At 43.7% G+C, this 18539-nt stretch overlaps 1 protein-coding gene across 1 annotated transcript in view; it reads left to right on the top strand.

The window, feature by feature from the left end:
- tat (tyrosine aminotransferase) overlaps window positions 1–16219 on the top strand; it is a 149474-nt gene extending 133255 nt beyond the window's left edge. Inside the window, exon 12 of the mRNA XM_073070550.1 lies at window positions 9672–16219. Coding sequence (XP_072926651.1) covers window positions 9672–9821 — 150 coding nt within the window. The 3' untranslated portion in view covers window positions 9822–16219. The remainder of the gene's footprint in view (window positions 1–9671) is intronic.
- The last annotated feature ends 2320 nt before the right edge of the window (window positions 16220–18539 follow it).

Below are 18539 nucleotides of genomic sequence, written 5' to 3'. Positions count from 1 at the left end.
GGCAGATGGAATACAGCGTTAGGAAATACAGTATATGATAATGCATTTTGGTAAAAGAAACAAAAGTGCAGACTATTGTCTAAATGTGGAATAAACTTAAATATCAGAGGTGCAAAGGGACTTGGGAGTCCTTGTGCAAGACTCCCAGAAGGTTAATTTACAGGTTGAGTCTGTGGTAAAGAAGGTAAATGCAATGTTGACACTCATTTCAAGGGGAATAGAATATAAAAACAAGGAGATAATGCTGAGGCTTTATAAGGCACTAGTCAGGCCGCACTTGGAATATTGTCAACAGTTTTGAGCCCCATATCTCAGAGGGAGATATCTCATTGGAGGGAGTTCAGAGGAGGTTCACGAGGATGATTCTGGGAATTAAGGGGTTAACATATGAGGAGCGTTTAGCAGCTTTGTGCCTGTACTCACTGGAATTTAGAAGAATTCAGGGGGAATCTCATTGAAACCTACCGTATGTTGAAAGGACTAGATAAGGTGGATATGGAGAGGATGTTTCCTGCGGTGGGGGTGTCCAGAACTAGAGGGCACAGCCTCAAAATTGAGGGGTGACCCTTTAGAACTGAGTTAAGAGGAATTTCTTTAGCCAGAGAGTAGTGAATCTGTGGAATGCTCTGCCCCAGACAGGTGTGGAGGATAAGTCTGTTGGTATATTTGAAGTGAAAATGAATAGTTTCCTGATAGTTCAAGGCATCAAAAGTTATGGCAAGAAGGCAGGTATATGGGGTTGAGTGGGATCCAGGATCAACCAGGATGGTATGGCAGAGCATACTCAATGGGCTGAATGGCCTAATTCTGCTCCTGTGTCTTATGGTCTCCATAACTCCCATCAGGATCTTTTTACCCTTGCATTTTCTTAACTTTAACCACAAGGTTTTTGCATCTAACTATCCTATGCCACCTCTTTCTAAGTATTTTATTTAATTTTTTACCAACAGAGCCTCCTCACTCCCTCTACTAAATGTGCATCTACCTTATTCCATATGGTGTGTATATTCAAATATAACATCTCAGTACTGTGTTCATCACCCTTTTCCCCCATGTTAGTGGATTATATTCTTATCCCTATTTATCTCTGTGTATTCTGGAGACTTTCACAACCTCTCCTGCACTCTCTGTTCCCTTCTTCCCATTTTCAAACTGTTGAACCTACTGTTTAGTTTAAAGACACACTACAACCCATCCAACAAATTGCAGTTTTACCCTATCAGCTGCTTTTCCTTCCTCGCAGTCTTGCTACACACTACATCTCCTTGCACACCAATTGCTCATTCTCTGCCCCTTTGTTTTTGGCTTCCATTCCCCTGCCAAATTAGTTTAAATCCTCCCCAACAGGTCAGGCAAACCTGCCTGCAAGGATATTGGTGTAACAAAATTCCAATACATCTCAGTATCAAGCAACCACCACTTGATCCTGTGACCACATTTGACTTTCTCCCATGGCAGCATCAATCTTCCATGCTCAATTGAGATCATGTGCTTCAATCAGTTCACTTCCACTCTTCTAAGCTCCGAAGAACAAATATTTAACTCTTTTGGCTGTGCATGATAGGACCTTAAGACCACAAGACAATAAGACATAGGAGCAGAATTAGGCCATTCAGCCCATCGAGTCCACTCCGCCATTTCATCATGGCTGATTCCGGATCCCATTCAACAACATACGCCTGCCCTCTCACCATACTCCTTGATTCCCCAACCAATCAGGAATCTATTAACTTCCACCTTATATATACCCATGGCCTCCACTGCAGTCTGTGGCAGAACATTCCACAGATTCACCATAAGATACAGGAGCAGAAGTAGGCCATTCAGCCCATTGAGTCTGATCCGCCATTCATTCATGGGCTGATCCAATTCTTTCAGTCATCCTCACTCCCTTGCCTTCTCCATACCCTTTGATGCCCTAACCAATCAAGAACCTATCTATCTCCGCCTTAAATGCACCCAATGACTTGGCCTCCACAGCAAATTGTGGCAACAGATTCTACAGATTTACCACCCTCTGACTAATTTCTCTGCATCTCTGCTCTAAATGGATATCCTTCAATCCCGAAGTTGTGCCATCTTGTCCTGGACTCCCCTACCATGGGAAATAAACTTTGCCATATCTAATCTGTTCAGGCCTTTTAACATTCAGAATGTTTCTATGGGATTCCCCCCCCCCCCCCCCATTCTCCTAAATTCCAGGGAATACAGCCCAAGCGCTGCCAGATTTTCCTCATATGGTAACCCTTTCACTCCTGGAATCATTCTTGTGAATCTTCTCTGAAGCCTCTCCAATGTCAGTATATCCTTTCTGAAATAAGGAGCCCAAAACTGCACACAAAATTCCATGTGTGGTCTCACGTGTGCTTTATAGAGCCTCAACATCACATCCCTGCTCTTATATTCTATACTTCTAGAAATGAATGCCAACATTGCATTTACCTTCTTCACCACCGACACAACCTGGAGGTTAACCTTTAGGGTATCCTGCACAAGGACTCCCAAGTCCTTTTGCATCTCTGTATTTTGAATTCTCTCCCCATCTAAATAATAGTCTGCCCATTTATTTCTTCCACAAAAGTGCATGACCATACACTTTCCAATATTGTATATCATTTGCCACCTCTTTGCCCATTCCTCTAAACTATCTAAGTCTCTCTGCAGGCTCTCTGTTTCCTCTACACTACCCGCTCTTCCACCTAACTTTGTATCATCAGCAAATTTAGCCACAAATCCATTAATCTCATAGTCAAAATCATTGACATACATCGTAAAAAGCAGCGGTCCCAACACCGACCCCTGTGGCACTCCACTGGTAACCGGTAGCCAGCTAGAATAGGATCCCTTTATTCCCACTCTCTGTATTCTGCCAATCAGTCAATGTTCCAGCCATGCTATTAACTCCCCTGCATTTCCATGGGATCTTATCTTGCTAAGCAGCCTCATGTGCAGTAACTTGTCAAAGGCCTTCTGAAAATCCAAGTACACCACATCTACTACATCTCCTACTTTGTCTACTCTGCTTGTAATTTCCTCAAAAAATTGTAGTAGTTTAGTCAGGCAGAATTTTCCTTTCAGGAAATCATGCTGCCTTTGGCCTATTTTATCGTGTGCCTCCAGATACTCCGTAATCTCATCCCTAACAATTGATTCCAACAACTTCCCAACCGTAATGCCAGGCTAACAAGTCTATAGTTTCCTTTCTGCTGCCTCCCACCCTTTGCAAATAGTGGAGTAACATTTAAATTTTCCAGTCATCCAGTACAATGCCAGAACCTATTGATTGTTGAAAAATTATTGTTAATGCCTCCACAATCTCTCCAGCTACTTCCTTCAGAACTCGAGGGTGCATTCCATCAGGTCCAGAAAATTTATCCACCCCCAGACCATTAAGCTTCCTGAGCACATTCTCAGTCGTAATTTTCACTGCACATACTTCACTTCCCTGATACTCTTGAATGTCTGGTATACTGCAGATGTCTTCCACAGTGAAGACTGATGGAAAATATGCATTCAGTTCCTCTGCCATCTCTGTGTCTCTCATTACAATATCTCCAGCGTCATTTTCTATAGGTCCTATATCTACCCTCAACTCTTTTTTATCCTTTATATACTTAAAAAAGCTTTTAGTATCTTCTTTGATATTAGTCGCCAGCTTCCTTTCATAATTCATCTGTTCCTTCCTAATGACCTTTGTAGTTCTTTTCTGCAAGTTTTTAAAAGCTTCCCAATCTTCTAACTTCCCACTAGCTTTGACCTCCTTGTATGCCCTCTCATTTGCTTTTACTTTGGCTGACTTGACTTGTCAGCCATGTTAGTGTCCTTCTTCCATTCGAAAATTTCTTCTTATATATCTGTCTTGCACTTCCCTCATTTTTTGCAGAAACTCCAGCTGTTGCTGCTCTGCTGTTCTTCTTGCTAGTGTCTCTTTTCAGTTAACCTTGGCCAGTTCCCCTCTCATGCCATTGTAATTTCCTTTATTCCACTGAAAAACTAACACATTGGAAATTAGTTTCTCCTCAAATTTCAAAGTGAATTCAATCATATTGTGAGCACTTTTTCCCAAGGGCTCCTTAACCTTAAGCTCTCTTATCACCTCCGGATCATTGCACAACACCCAATCCAGCACAGCCAACCCCTTTGTAGGCTCAATAACAAGTTCTTCTAAAAAGGCAACCCCATAGGCATTCTACAAATTTTCTCTCTTGAGGTCCAGTACTGGCCTGGTTTTCCCAATCCACTTTCATGTTAAAATCACCAATGATTATCATGACATTGCCCTTCTCACATGCCTTTTCTATCTCCTGCTGTAATTTGTAATCCCCTACCCAGCTGCTGTTTGGAGGCTTATATACAACTGCTATTAGGGTCCTTTTACCTTTGTCATTTTTTAACTCAACCCATAGAGACTAAACACCTTCTGAACCTATGTCATCCCTAATGATTTAATATTATTTCTTATACACAGGGCCACACCACCCCCTCTGCCTAATAACCTATCTTTCCAATATACCATATATTCTTGGACATTCAGCTCCCAAAGGCAGCCATCCTTTAGCCAGGTTTCAGAGATGGCCACAACGTCATACTTGTCAATCTGCAGCTGAAGTTCAATATCATCCATTTTATTTCTTATGCTGCGTGCATTCAAATATAACTCTTTCATTTCAGTATTCCAGTCCAGCTTTCTGTTTTAACTGCACTACATCTCTATTGCCCTGTAACTCATCCCAGTGACTGTGATTATGCCTCATCTCCTGCCTGTCCTTTCTATCATCTCTGTTGCATGCTGCCTTTGATTTATTTCTGCTTTCCCCTTCCTCAGCCCTATTACTCTGGTTCCCATCCCACTGCCAAATTAGTTTAAACCGTCCTGAACAGCTCTATTAAACCTGCCTGGTAGGATATTGGACCCCTTAGAGTTCAGGTGTAACCTGTCCTTTTTGTACATTTGTACCTCCCTCAGAAAAGGTCCCAAAGATCAAGGAACACAAAGCCCCACCCCCTACACCAGTTTCTCAGCCATGCATTAATTAATATGCCTGATCATGTTACTCTTCCACTCATTAGCACATAGCACAGGCAGCAACACTGAGATTATCACCCTGGAGGTCCTGCTTTTCAGCTTCCTACCCAATTCCCTCTTCAAAATTCTCTCTTCAGGACCTCCTTCCTTTTTCTACCTATGTCATCGGTACTGACATGTACCAAGACTTATGGCTGTTTACTTTCTCCCTTCGGAATACTCTACACCTGATCAGAGAAATCCCATACCCTGGCACCTGGGAAGTGTCACACCATGTGGGTATCTCTAACAGGCTGACAGAACCTCCTGTCTGTTCCCCTCACTATGGAATCCCCTATGACTACCGTATTCCTCTTTATCTTCTCTCCCTTCTGCACCATGGAACCAGGCTCAGTGTCAGAGATCCGATTGCCGTGGTCATTCTCTGTCAGGTCACCCCTCTAAACAGCATCCAAAATGAGATAACAATTATTGAGGGGGATGGCCACAGGAGTGCTCTCTACTATTTGATCTCTTCCCATCCCTTCCCCAATAGTCACCCACTTATCTACCTCCTGCAGCCTTGGGGTGGCTAACTCCTTGTAGCTCCTATCTTCTGCTCATTTTCCTTAAATCTGCAAGCTGCAGCTCCAAATCCCTAACACAGTCTCTCAGAAGCTGCATCTTGGTGCACCTGGCACAGATGTGGCCATCTGGGAGACTGGAAGATACCCAGGATTACCACAGCTGACACCCAGAGCAAAGTACTAACCCTACAGACATGCTCTCTATTCCTCCAAAAAAAATGCAAGGAAAAAGAACGGTCCACTTACCCAATTACCTTGCTGAAGCCTGAATGAGCCAAAGCCCTACCACTCTGCCTTAGACCACTCCTTTTATGCCTGAACCTTCCCTGCTCTCCAACTCACGATAGGTGAGCTGGTTATTGCTGAGTTCCTGCAAAGCTTTCCCCTTTTAAACTTCGCTCCCAGATCTGGGTGCCACCTCTCTCAGAACTTTCCAAGTCATGATTAGGTTCAGATTTCTGGATCATTGGGACCTCTTTTGGAGCAGGTGTGACCTGTACAAAAAGGACGAGCTACATTTGAATCCCAGGGAGAACAATATCCTGACAGGGAGGTTTGCAAAGGCTAGCGGGGAGAGTTTAAACTAGAATTGCTGGGAGGTCGGGGCTGAATGGAAAAGATGGAGGAAGAGGCAGTTGGCTCACAAATAGAGAAAACTTGGAGACAGTGCGAGAGGGAGGATAGGCAGGTGATAGAGAAGGGACGTGCTCAGAACAATGGATTGAGATGCATCTATTTTAATGCAAGGAGTATTCTGAACAAAGTGGATGAGCTTAGAGCATGGATCAGTACCTGGAGCTATGATGTGGTGGCTATTACAGAGACATGGATGGCTCAGGGGCAGGATTAGTTACTGCAAGTACCAGGCTTTAGATGTTTCAGAAAAGACAGGGAGGGAGGCAAAAAAGGTGGGGGTGTTGATCAGAGACAGTGTCATGGCTGCAGGAAAGGAGAAAGTCATGGAGGGATTGTCTACAGAGTCTCTTTGGCTGGAAGTTAGGAACAGGAAGGAGTCAATAACTCTACAGGGTGTTTTTTTTAATAGACTACCCAATAGTAACAGGGATATCGAGGAGCAGATAGTGAGACAGATTCTGGAAAGGTGTAATAATAACAGGGTTGTTGTGGTGGAAGATTTTAATTTCTCAAATATATATTGGTATCTCCCTAGAGTGAAGGGTTTAAATGGGGTGGAGTTTGTTAGGTGTGTTCAGGAAGGTTTCCTGACACAATATGTAGATAAGCCTACAAGATGAGAATCTGTACTTGATGTGGTATTGGAAATGAACCTGGTCAGGTGTCAGATGTGGGAAAGCATTTTGGAGATTGTGATCACAATTCTATTTCCTTTACCATAGCATTGGAAAGGGAGAGGAACAGACAAGTTAGAAAAGTGTTTAATTAGAGTAAGGGAAATATGAGGCTATCAGGCAGGAACTTGGAAGCATAAATTGGAAACGTGTTCTCTGGGAAACATAGGGAAGAAATGTGGCAAATGTTCAGGGGATATTTCCATGGAGTTCTGCATAGGGAGCGTTCCAATAAGACAGGGAAAGGATGGTAAGGTACAGGAGCCATCGTAGACAAAGGCTGTTGTAAATCTAGTCAACAAGAAAAGAAGAGCTTACGAAAGATTCAAAAAACTAGACAATGATAGAGATCTAGAATATTATAAGCCTAGCAGGAAGGAGCTTAAGAATGAAATCAGGGGAGTCAGGAGGGGCCATGAGAAGGCCTTGGTTGACAGGATTAAGGAAAACCCCAAAGGCATTTTACAAGTACGTGAAGAGGAAGAGAATAAGACGTGAGAGAATAGGGCCAATCAAGTGTGACAGTGGAAAAGTGTGTATGGAACTGGAGGAGATAGCAGAGGTACTTAATGAATACTTTGCTTCAATATTCACTATGGAAAAGGATCTTGGCGATTGTAGAGATGACTTACAGTGGATTGAAAAATTTGAGCATGTAGATATTAAGGAAGAGGATGTGCTGGAGCTTTTGGAAAGCGTTAAGTTGGATAAGTCATCGGGGCACGACGAGATGTACCCCACGGTACTGTGGGAGATGAGGGAGGAGATGCTGAGCCTCTGGCAATGAACTTTGTATCATCAAGGGGGACTGGAGAGGCTGTTGAGGATTGGAGGGTTTTGTATATTGTTCCCTTATTCAAGAAAGGGAGTAACGATAGCCCAGGAAATTATAGACCAATGAGTCTTACTTCAGTGGTTGGTAAGTTGATGGAGAAGATCCTGAGTGGCAGGATTTATGAACATTTGGAGAGGCATAATATCATTAGGAATAGTCAGCATGACTTTGTCTAAGGTAGGTGGCGCCTTAAGAGCCTGACTGAATATTTTGAGGATGTGACTAAACACATTGATGAAGATGGAGCAGTAGATGTGGTGTATATGGATTTCAGTAAGGTATTTAATAAGTTACCCATGCAAGGCTTATTGAGAAAGTAAGGAAGCATGGGATCCAAAGGGTCATCGCTTTTTGGATCCAGAACTGGCTTGCCCACAGAAGGGAAAGAGTGGTTGTAGACAGGTCATATTCTGCATAGAGGTCAGTGTGCCTCAGGGATCTGTTCTGGGACCCCTTCTCTTCATGAATTTTATAAATGGCCTGGATGAGGAAGTGGATGGTGGGTTAATAAATTTGCTGATGACACAAAGGTTGGGGGTGTTGTGGATAGTGTGGAGGGCTGAGAGAGGTTACAGTGGGACATTGATAGGATGCAAAACTGGGCTGAGAAGTGGCATTTGGAGTTCAACACAGATAAGTGTTTTGTGGTTCATTTTGGTAGGTCAAATATGATGGCAGAATATAGTATTAATGGTAAGACTCGTGGCAATGTGGAGGATCAGAGGGATCTTGGGGTCCGAGTCCATAGAACACTCAAAGCTGCTGCGCAGGTTGACTCTGTGGTCAAGAAGGCATACAGTGCATTGGCCTTCATCAATTGTGGGATTGAGTTTAAGAGCCAAGTGTTAATGTTGCAGCTATATAGGACCCTAGTCAGACCCCAATTGGAGTATTGTGTGGAGTTCTGGTCACCTCACTACAGAAAGGATGTGGAAACCATAGAAAGGGTGCAGGGATTTACCAGGATGTTGCCTGGATTGGGGAGCATGCTTTACGAGGATAGGTTGAGTGAACTCGGCCTTTCTTTTTTACGCAGAGTAGTGAGTGCGTGGAAAGGGCTGCTGGAGACAGTGGTGATGGCAGATACAATAGGGTCTTTTAAAAGATTCCTGGATAGGTACATGGAGCTCAGAAAAATAGAGGGCTATGGGTAACACTAGGTAATTTCTAAGGTAAGGACATGTTCAGCACTGCTTTGTGGGCTGAAGGGCCTGTATTGTGCTGCAGGTTTTCTACGTTTCTCTTTGTCTAAAAAATTTCCTCCTTACTTCTTAAAGGTCGCCCCATCAGAGGAAACATCCTCTTCACACCCACTTTATTTAGTCCTTTTAACATTCAGTAGGTTTCAATGAAATCTGCCTGCATTCTTCTAAATTCCAGTGAGTACAGGCTCAAAGCCACCAAACGCTCCTCATATATTCACCCTTTCATTCCCGGGATCATCCTCATGAACCTCCTCTGGACTCTCTCCAATGACAACACATCCTTTCCTAGATAAGGGGCCCAAAACTGCTGACAATATTCCAAGTGCAGTCGGACTAGAGTCTTATAAAGCTTCAGCATTATTTCCTTGTTTTCGTAGTCTATTTCCCTTGAAATAAACGCCACCATTGCATTTGCTTTCTTTACCACAGACTCAACTGTGAATTAACCTTCTGGGGGTTTTGCACGAGAACTTCTAATTCCCTTTGCATCACTGATGATCACTGAGAGATTTTCTCCCCATTTAAATAATAGCCCATTATCCAATTATCTTACCCCAGGAATTTGTCTGGTGTATTACAGGTTGACTTTCCTCAGATTTCTCTGATATCTGCATCATCATCTTCTGATACATTAGAAACAGTTGGGAAAGATGATGATCTCTTCCATTTATGCCAGCAACAACAGGAGGGTTTAATTGGAATGTTTAACTTCTCATCTTCCATCTGTAGTGCTTCGAGTATCCAAACTACTTCAGAGTGGTTGTGACTGTTCCTGAAGACTTGATGTTGGAAGCATGTAAGCGTATCCGTGAGTTCTGTGAGGAACATTTCCAGTCACAAGAACATTACAGTGTACCTGATGCTGAAGGTGATAAGTGATGCCAAGTTCACTGGATCCTATAAAATGATGGACTGTGCTTCAGTTTTAACTATTTAATTCAATCCTAATGTAATTTATAAATTATTGTACAAAGTTTAATTTATTATTTATGCATAGTAATTCACATGGAATTTAATCTGTAGCATATGGGGTAACCTAGAGTGAACTGGCAACTCACTGAATTTCAGTTGTTACTTGTTTGAGATAATTTCCAACACTTGGATCCAGTTGTCAGTTCTCAACTGGCAGTATTAATAATGTCACATTTAATTCATAGTGAATAATTGCTCCTGAAGCTAATCAGAAAAACTCCCTTCTGTGCTGGAGCAACTGTTCAAAAAGCAAAAAGCCATGAGACCACAAGATATAGGAGCAGAACTGGCCCATCGTGTTTGCTCTGCCATTTCATCATGGCTGATCTTTTTTCCCTCTCAGCCCCAATCCCCTGCCTTTTCCCCATATCCCTTCATGCCCTGATCAATTGAGAATCTACCAACCTCAGCTTTAAATATACCGAATAACTTGGCCTCCACAGCCACCTGTGGCAACAAATTCCACAGATTCACCATTCTCTCACTAAAGAAATTCCACCTCATCGTTCTAAAAGGACATTCCTCTATACTGAGGCTGTGTCCTCTGGTCTTAGACTCCTGCACCATAGGAAACATCACTTCCACATCCACTCTATCAAGGCCTTCTTTGGCTCCTCCCACTTCCTCCAAACCAAGGGTGTAGCCATGGGCACCCGTACGGGTCCCAGTTATGCCTGCCTTTTTGTTGGCTTTGTGGAACAGTCCATGTTCCAAGGCTATACCAGTATCCATCCCCCTCTTTTCCTTCGCTACATCGACGACTGCATTGGCGCTGCCTCTTGCACGCGTGCTGAGCTCGTCGACTTCATTAACTTTGCCTCCAACTTTCACCCTGCCCTCAAATTTACTTGGTCCATTTCCGACACCTCCCTCCCCTTTCTTGATCTTTCTGTCTCCATCTCTGGAGATGGCCTATTTACTGATATCTACTATAAACCTACAGACTCTCACAGCTACCTGGACTATTCCTCTTCCCACCCTGTCTCCGCCGCCAAGGCTATCCCCTTCTCACAATTCCTCCGTCGCCGCCGCATCTGCTCTCAGGATGAGGCTTTTCTTTCCAGGACGAAGGAGATGTCTTCCTTTTTTAAACAAAGGGGCTTCCCTTCGTCCACCATCAACTCTGCTCTCAAACGCATCTCTCCCATTTCCCACACATCTGCCCTCACCCCATCCACCCGCCACCCCACTCGGGATAGGGTTCCCCTTGTCCTTACCTACCACCCCACCAGCCTCCAGGTCCAACATATAATTCTCCGTAACTTCCGCCACCTCCAACGGGATCCCACTACCAAACACATTTTTCCCTCCCCCCCCTTCTGCTTTTCACAGGGATCGCTCCCTACGCGACTCCCTTGTCCACTCGTCCCCCCCCATCCCTTCCCACCGATCTCCCTCCCAGCACTTATCCTTGTAAACGGAACAGGTGCTACACCTGCCCTTACACTTCCTCTCTCACCACCATTCAGGGCCCCAGACAGTTCTTCCAGGTGAGGCGACACTTCACCTGGGTCTCGGCCCGAAACGTCGACAGCACTTCTCCCTATAGATGCTGCCTAGCCTGCTGTGTTCTACCAGCATTTTGTGTGTGTTGTTCCTTTCAACATTTGATAGGTTTCAATGAGGTACTCCTCATTCCTCTGAATTCCACTGAGCAGTGGCCCAGAGCCATCAAACACTCCTCATATGACAAGACTTTCAATATGGGAATCATTTTTGTGAACCTCCTTTGAACCCTCTCCAATGTCAGCACATCCTTTATGAGATAAGCGGCCCAAAACTGCCTACAATACTCCAAGTGAGGCCTCACCAGTGCTTTATAAAGCCTCAACATTACATCCTTGCTTTTATATTCTAGTGTTCTTGAAATAAATGTTAACATTGCATTTGCTTTCCTCACCACTGACTCAATCTGCAAGAAACCTTCAGATAATCCTGCACTAGGACTCCCAAGTCTCTTTGCCCTTCTGATATTTGAGTTTTCTCTCAATTTAGAAAATTGTCTACACTTTTACTTCTTCTACCAAAGTGCATGACCATACACTTTGTGACACTGTATTCCATCTGCCCCTTCTTTGCCCATTCTCCACACTGTCAGGAGTCTTACCATTAATACTATACTCAGCTATCATATTTGACCTACCAAAATGAACCACAAAACACTTACCCGGGTTGAACTCCATCTGCCACTTCTCAGCCCAGTTTTGCATCCTATCGATGTCCTGCTGTAACCTCTGACATCCCTCCACACAATCCACAACACCCCCAACTTTTGTGTCATCAGCAAATTTACAAAACCCATCCCCCTTCTTCCTCATCCAGATCATTTATAAACATTATGAAGAGAAGGGGTCCCAGAACAGATCCCTGAGGCACACCACTGGTCACCGACCTCTGTGCAGAATATGATCCGTCTATAACCACTCTTTGCCTTCTGTGCGCAAACCACTTCTGGATCCACAAAGCATGGTCCCCTTGGATCCCATGCCTCCTTACTTTCTCAATAAGCCTTGCATGAGGTACCTTATCAAATGACTTGCTGAAATCTATATACACTACATCTACTGCTCTACTTTCATCAATGTGTTTGGTCACATCCTCAAAAAATTCAATCAGACTTGTAAGGCATGGCCTGACTTTGACAAAGCCATGCTGACTATTTCTAATCATATTATGTCTCTCCAAATGTTCATAAATCCTGCCTCTCAGGATTTTCTCTATCAGCTACCAACCACTGAAGTAAGACTCACTGGTCTATAATTTCCTGGGCTATCCCTACTCCCTTTCTTGAATAAGGGAACAACATCTACAACCATCCAATCCTCTGGACTTCTCCCATCCCCAATGATGATGCAAAGATCACTGCCAGAGGCTCAACAATCTCCTCCCTCACCTTCCACAATAGCCTGGGGTACATCTTGTCCGGTCCCAGAGATTTATCCAACTTGATGCTTTCCAAAAGTTCCAGCACATCCTCTTTCTTAATGTCTATATGCTCAAGCTTTTCAGTTTGCTGTAAGTCATCCCTACAATCACCAAGGTCCTTTTCTGTGTGAATAATGAAGCAAAGTATTCATTAAGTACCTCTGCTATCTCCTCCAGTTCCATACACACTTCTCCACTTTCACACTTGATTGGTCCTATTCTCTCATGCCTTATCCTCTTGCTCTTCACATACCTGTAGAATGCCTTGGAGCTTTCCTTAATCCTGCTCACCAAGGCCTTCTCATGGCCCCTTCTGGCTCTCCTAATTTCATTCTTAAGCTCCTTCCTGCTAGCCTTATAATTTTCTAGATCTCTATCATTACCTAGTTTTTTTTAACCTTCTGTAAGCTCTTCTTCAGCCTAACTTTTCAACAGCCTTTGTACACCACGGCTCCTGTACCCTACCATCCTTTCCCTGTCTCATTGGAACATACCTACGCAGAACACCTCACAAATATCCCTTGAATATTTGCCAGATTTCTACTGTACATGTCCCTGAGAACATTTGTTCCCAATTTATGCTTCCAAGTTCCTGCCTGATAGCTTCATATTTTCCCTTACTCCAATTAAACACCTTCCTAACTTGTCTGTTCCTATCCCTCTACAATGCTGTGGTAAAGGAGATAGAGTTGTGATCACTATCTTTAAAGTGCTCTCCCACTGAGAGAGCTGACACTTGACCAGGTTCATTTCCCAATGCCAGATCAAGTACAGCTTCTCCTCTTATAGGCTTTTCTACATATTGTGTCAGGAAATCTTCCTGAACACACCTAACAAACTCTACTCCATCTAAACCCCTTGCTCTAGGGAGATGCCTATCAATATCGTGGAAATTAAAATCTCTCACTACAACAACCCTGGTATTATTGCATCTTTCCAGAATTTGTCTTCCTATCTGCTTCTCGATGTCCCTAATAATATTGGGTGGTCTATGAAAAACACCCAGCAGAGTTATTGACCCCTTCATATTCCTACCTTCCATCCAGAGACTCAGTAGACAATTCTTCTATGACTTTCTCCTTTTCTGCAGCCATGACACCATCTCTGATCAGCAGTGCCACGCCCCCAACTCTTTTGCCTCCGTCCCTGTTCTTTCTGAAACATCTAAAGCCTGGCACTCTAAGTAGCCATTCCTGCTCCTGAGCCATCCAAGTCATTGTAATGGCCACAACATCATAGCTCCAAGTACTGATCCACGCTCTGAGCTCATCCACTTTGTTCATGATAATCCTTGCATTAAAATAGACACATCTCAAATCATCAGTCTGAGTGTATCCCTTCTCCATCACCTGCCTATCTTCCCTCTCAGACGGTCTACAAGCTTTCTCAATTTGTGAGCCAACCGCCCCTTCCTCCGTCTCTTCAGTTCAGTTCCCACCCCCCCCCACCCCCAGCGATTCTAATTTAAACTCTCCCCAAAAGCCTTAGCAAACCACCCCACCAGGATATTGGTCCCAATTTATCTACTCTACTTTACCTTGAAACTGCAAACATTTCCTCCTCTAATATGGATAGGGTCCATGATGTCAATGCTGCTTTGCCTTACTTATATAGACTGTCCATCTCCTGAGTCTGGAGAAGGATGGGCTCCGCCAGGTTTCAGATGCCCAAGACACGCTGTATGATGAGCAATCACTGAAAAAAGATCAGTGCAAAAAGCTTTTCATGATGGCGCCCCACACCATCATAGGAGCTAAGGGCGCACACACACATCTCCTGAGTAAATACAGATGCAACATAAAATCATTAAAGCTCTCCCCCATCTCTTTTGGTTCCACACATGGATTACTATTCTAATCTTCCAGAGGACCAATCTTGTCCCTTGTAATCCTTTTGCTCTTGATACATCTGTAGAATTTTTTAGGATTCCCCTTCACATTGTCTGTTAAGGCAATCTCATGCATTCGTTTAGCCTCCCTGATTTCTTTCTTGTATGTTCTCTTGCATTTCTTATACACCATAAGCACCTCATTTGTTGCTACCTGCTATGTACCTCCTTTTGTTTTCTTAACCAGGGCTGCAATATCTCTTGAAAATCAAGGTTCCCTAAACATTATCTTTACCTTTTTATTCTGATAGGCACAAACAAGCTTTATACTCTCAAAATTTCACTTCTGAAGGCCTCCTACTTAATGAGTAAACCTTTGCCAGAAAACAGCCTGTCCTAATCCCATTTGCCAGATCATTTCTGATACCATCAAAATTGGCCTTTCTCCAATTCAGAAACACAAGCCGCTGACCAGATCTATCTTTTTCCATATTTACTTTGAAATTAATGGCATTATGGTCACTAGATGAAAAGTGTTCTCCTACACAAACTTCTGTCACTTGCCCTGTCTCATTCCCGAATAGCAGATAAAGTACTGCACTCTCTCTCAATGGGACTTCTATGTACTGATTAAGGAAACTTTCCTGAACACAGTTGACAAACTCTATACCATCTAGTCCTTTTACATATTGGAGTCCCAGTCAATATGTTAAAATCACCTACAATAACCATCTGATATTTCTTGCAACAGTCTGCAATCTCTCTACATATTTGATCCTCTAAATCGTGCAGATCATCTGTAATATAGCCCCTTAACGTGGTCATACCTTCTTTATTTCTTAATTTCTCCCACAGCGCCTCACTAGTCAAGTTCCCTTGTCTGTCCTAACTGAGCACTGCTGTGACATTTTCCCTGGCTAGTAATGTCACCTCTCCTCCTTTAATCCCTCCTACTCTGTTATGTCTAAAACAATGGAACCCCAGAATATTGAGCTGCCAATCCTGCCCCTCCTGCAACCAAGTCTCAGTTATGGATACAATATAATTCCAGGTGTTGATCCATGCCCTGAGCTCAGCTGCCTTTCCTGCGATACTTCTTGCATTGAAATATACGCAGCTCAGAACATTAGTCGCACCATGCCCAATCTTTTGATTCCTGATTTTGTCTGAGGTCTTACCAGCATGTCTCCCACTAACTGTTCTGGCACTCTGGTTCCCATCCTCATGCAACTCTAGTTTAACTCCTCTGTGCAGCACTACCAAACCTTCCCTGGAAGACAGCCCAATGATCCAAAAATCTGATGCCCTCCCTTCTACACCAACTCATTAGCCACTTGTTAAACTGTATAATCTTCCTATTTCTGGCCTCACTGGCATCAAGAGTTTTTGGAGTCCTCGCAAACAGTCCTTCCAGGTGAGGACAGCATCAATGGAAATTCCTAATACCCTAACCCTAATGGAAATTCTAAATGGAAATCTTTTTTGAATGACTTACTAAATAATATTATTGTAATGATTTGTGTTTCTAATAAATATCCTACAGACTTTAAAATGATCTTTTTCTTTATTGTTATGTACTTACTGTATATTCACAATGTAATTGCATTGGAGAATTGGGTACATGTTTAAGTAAAAGAGTAGTATGTAAACTGGTTCCTGTCGCATATCACATGTCCTGGTAATGTGGTGACTGACACCAGGCAGACAATCTCTGAAGAGTATTGATAATGGCTGGGGTCACCCATCTTCTAAAGACACTACACAGAAGAAGGCAATGGCAAACCACTTCTGTATAAAAATTTGCCAAGAACAGTCATGGTCAAAGACCATAACTGCCCACGTCATATAGGACACACATAACAATGATGATTTGACATCAATTGTCAGGAAAATGCCGGAATTTATTATTAAGGCTGTCTAAACAGAACACTAAAAATTAATAGGATTGGGCAAAGTCAAGTCGTCACTTTTTATTGTCATTTCGACTGTAACTGCTGATACAGTACACAGTAAAAATGAGACATTTTTCAGGACAATGGTGATAAAAAAAACTACACTGAATTACGTGAAAACAACACAGAAAAAAAAATGAAAGGGTTGGGAAGCTGGATACCACATGGATTGGTTTCCAGGTACCAATGGTCGAAAATTAACATCAGTGATTTGGATGAGGAGATCAATTGCGACGGAATATGGAAAATTCAACCCAGGAATAGACCTTCAGTCCACCACGTCTGTGCTGATACTGATGCCAACCTTTACTAATCCCACATCCCTGCCCATCCATGTGCCCGTTAATGCCCCTTAGGGATGGAGGGTTAATGACAGGAGTGCACAGGAGTGGAGCATGGGTTAGTTTCAGATGTGCGTGGTTCCTGTTGGGGTAGCCCAGGTGCGACTGAAACAGGAGTCGGGAACACGCGGGGTGTCACCAGGATGGGTGTCGGGAGCGCGCGGCTGGGTAATCTGCGGCCACGGGCTCCCTTAGCACAGCAGCGGGATGCGTGTGGCCTCTACTGTCCGGAGGCAGCTCAATGACGGCTTCTGGGGTTTGGGACATAGAAGGTAAAAGGCGTGGTGATGCAGGCCAACTTGCTCCAACTTCACGAGCTCCTTCGGCACGGCGGAGTGGGTGTCCCGGGGTGTTTGGGAGCAGTCGGGCCTGTGAGTTTTCTGTTGACTTGTAGGACATGGGACCAGTTCATGGATTACCTGGTGTGGGTACCCGATGCCCCGCCTGTGAAAACTTTCGGTCTCTTCATGAATCTGGAAGTGGAGGTTCGCTGCCTGTGTCAGTATAGTGTCCAAAAAAACCCCAACCGTCTGTTTCCTTATCTATCAAATTCCCTATTATCACCACTGCTCTGAACCGTAGGGTGAGGCTCAGTGTCAGAGATTGCTGGCATCACAAATTAGCTGGATTCTAAAATACAAATACAAATACTTTATTGTCACCAAACAATTGATACTAGAGCGTACAATCATCACGGTGATATTTGTTTCTGCGCTTCGCACTCCCTGAAGTACAAATCAAAGTAAATATAATAAAAATTTAAATTATAAATCATAATTAGAAAATAGAAAAGGGAAAGTACGGTAGTGCAAGTTAGTTCTAGATATTTGGAAGGTACGGCCCAGATCCAGGTCAGGATCTGTTCAGCAGTCTTATCATAGTTGGAAAGAAGCTGTTCCCAAATCTGGCCGTACATATCTTCATTCTCCTGAACCTTCTCCCAGAGGGAAGTGGGACAAACAGTATGTTGGCTGGGTGGGACTTATCCTTGATTATCCTGGCAGCACTACTCCGACAGCGTGTGGTGTAAAGTGAGTCCAAGGATGGAAGATTGGTTTGTGTGATGTGCTGGGCTAGGTTCACGATCTTCTGCAGCTTCTTCCGGAAGCTTGCACTCTGTGGTAAACTATGTATACCTGTCTGGACACGCCCCTCTGCTGACTGCTCCTGTGGCTCCTCCCACAGACCCCTGTATAAAGGCGATTGGAGGCACTGCACCTCCCTCAGTCTCCGAGATGCCGTGCTCCCTTTTGCTGCTAATAAAAGCCTTTTGTTCACCTCCCGTCTCCTAGAGTTATTGATAGTGCATCAATTTTATTAGCAGCAGTTTTAAAACATGGAGAGCATTTTACGACCCGACAGATTGGATCTCAACCCTCAATCCCAGGAAGCCAGCGACGCTTTCGAACTCTGGCTAGCATGCTTCGAATCGTACCTGGAGGAGATTCATGTGACCGACCCTGCCACGATGCGCAGGGTTCTCCTCTCCAGAGTCAGTGCAAGGGTCTACTCCATGATCAGAGACCAAACGGACTACCAGGGTGAAATGGATGCCCTCAAAAGACAATACTGGCAGCCA

Source organism: Hemitrygon akajei, chromosome 17 (assembly GCF_048418815.1).
Source record: "Hemitrygon akajei chromosome 17, sHemAka1.3, whole genome shotgun sequence".
In the NCBI taxonomy this organism is placed as follows: Eukaryota; Metazoa; Chordata; class Chondrichthyes; order Myliobatiformes; family Dasyatidae; genus Hemitrygon; species Hemitrygon akajei.
This window is presented reverse-complemented; position numbering and strand designations above follow the sequence as displayed.